Source organism: Perkinsus marinus (genome assembly GCF_000006405.1).
Source record: "Perkinsus marinus ATCC 50983 genomic scaffold scf_1104296951588, whole genome shotgun sequence".
NCBI lineage: Eukaryota > Perkinsozoa > Perkinsida > Perkinsidae > Perkinsus > Perkinsus marinus.
The window spans coordinates 1-1,088 of NW_003209220.1; the positions used below are offsets into that span (position 1 = coordinate 1).

Here is a 1,088-nt window from a genome sequence, read left to right on the forward strand (position 1 = left end):
GTCTTGAGGTAGCGTATATGTCTTGGCCGTAAAGGGGGCGTCCATAGTAGTGGAGTCTGATGCCAAATAGCAAAGTTGTCGAGATACTCCTGAGTCATATCGTCCCGCGGCAAAGGGCGGTCAGCCAAGGCACAGCCCAGATCGAATAGTGCAATCCTCCCTAGTTTATCCCTCATCATATTATCCTCATGAGCGTCCGTATCTCTCAATGCCATTATAATCAGCGATGCATCTCGAGCCACTTCAGGGTCTATATCCCGAACGGTGACCTGAGAGGCAGTCGGGTGCTTGCATACGAAATCCTGTATAACGCCTTCGAATGTGTTCCAACTCGCCACACACGCCTTGGGACAATACGCTTTCAGATACCGCACCTCCTTCATCGCGTTACTAGCAACAGCATTTCTAACCGCTTGAGTGAACTTAGGAACGTTAGGTCTCTGGCTGAGCTCTTGCTTAGGATTCCGGAATATGAACTGCGGGTCATCCACATTTCTACCCAAGAACAATACCCCTCCATGAACCGTTCTAACATCGCTCTCGCCGTGCTTGAATGCTATCCTAGTAAGATCGTTAAACTGCTGCAAACGCTTATTCATACTAGCCTGCAGTAACACATCTTGCCACTCTGGTAGATACATAATGTCTTGTCGTATATCCAAGAACCTCCCCATCTCGTAGGGTTGCTCTACCAAATCTGTTGATAGTAATTCTGAACCCTCCATATCGTCGTCTTCATCATCGTCATCTTCCATTTCTTCACTAATTTTATCATCATCATCTACGCCCGACCCCGGCGACATGTTCTCCCCATCCGGCGCCACGACCTTGAAGACCTGTACCCATCCTGCGATAAACCGATACACTACAGCCCCTAGTCCCATGAGGCCTAGTAAGAAGACCAATACTATGTAATTATGTTGGTACTTCACAGCCAGAAACTCCCTAAGGAAGTATTCCGAGCCACATCGTTCACGTAATGGACTTTCGCGGGGTCGGCGTTGCCACAGTACTCCAGGGCCTGGCAAACTGAGGGGTCGTATCTTACCAGCATCATGGTAACCGTCTCCATCCGGTAGGCGTCCAAG

The 1,088-nt window shown here is 49.2% G+C and overlaps 1 protein-coding gene across 1 annotated transcript; it reads right to left on the reverse strand.

Moving 5' to 3' along the window:
- Nucleotides 1-87: 87 nt before the first annotated feature.
- On the reverse strand, nucleotides 88-884 carry Pmar_PMAR010445 (hypothetical protein; the record flags this gene model as incomplete). The annotated part of the gene is made up of 1 exon (XM_002777498.1): nucleotides 88-884. A coding segment is annotated over one exon (797 nt), but the record flags the coding sequence as incomplete, so codon positions are not given.
- Nucleotides 885-1,088: the final 204 nt, after the last annotated feature.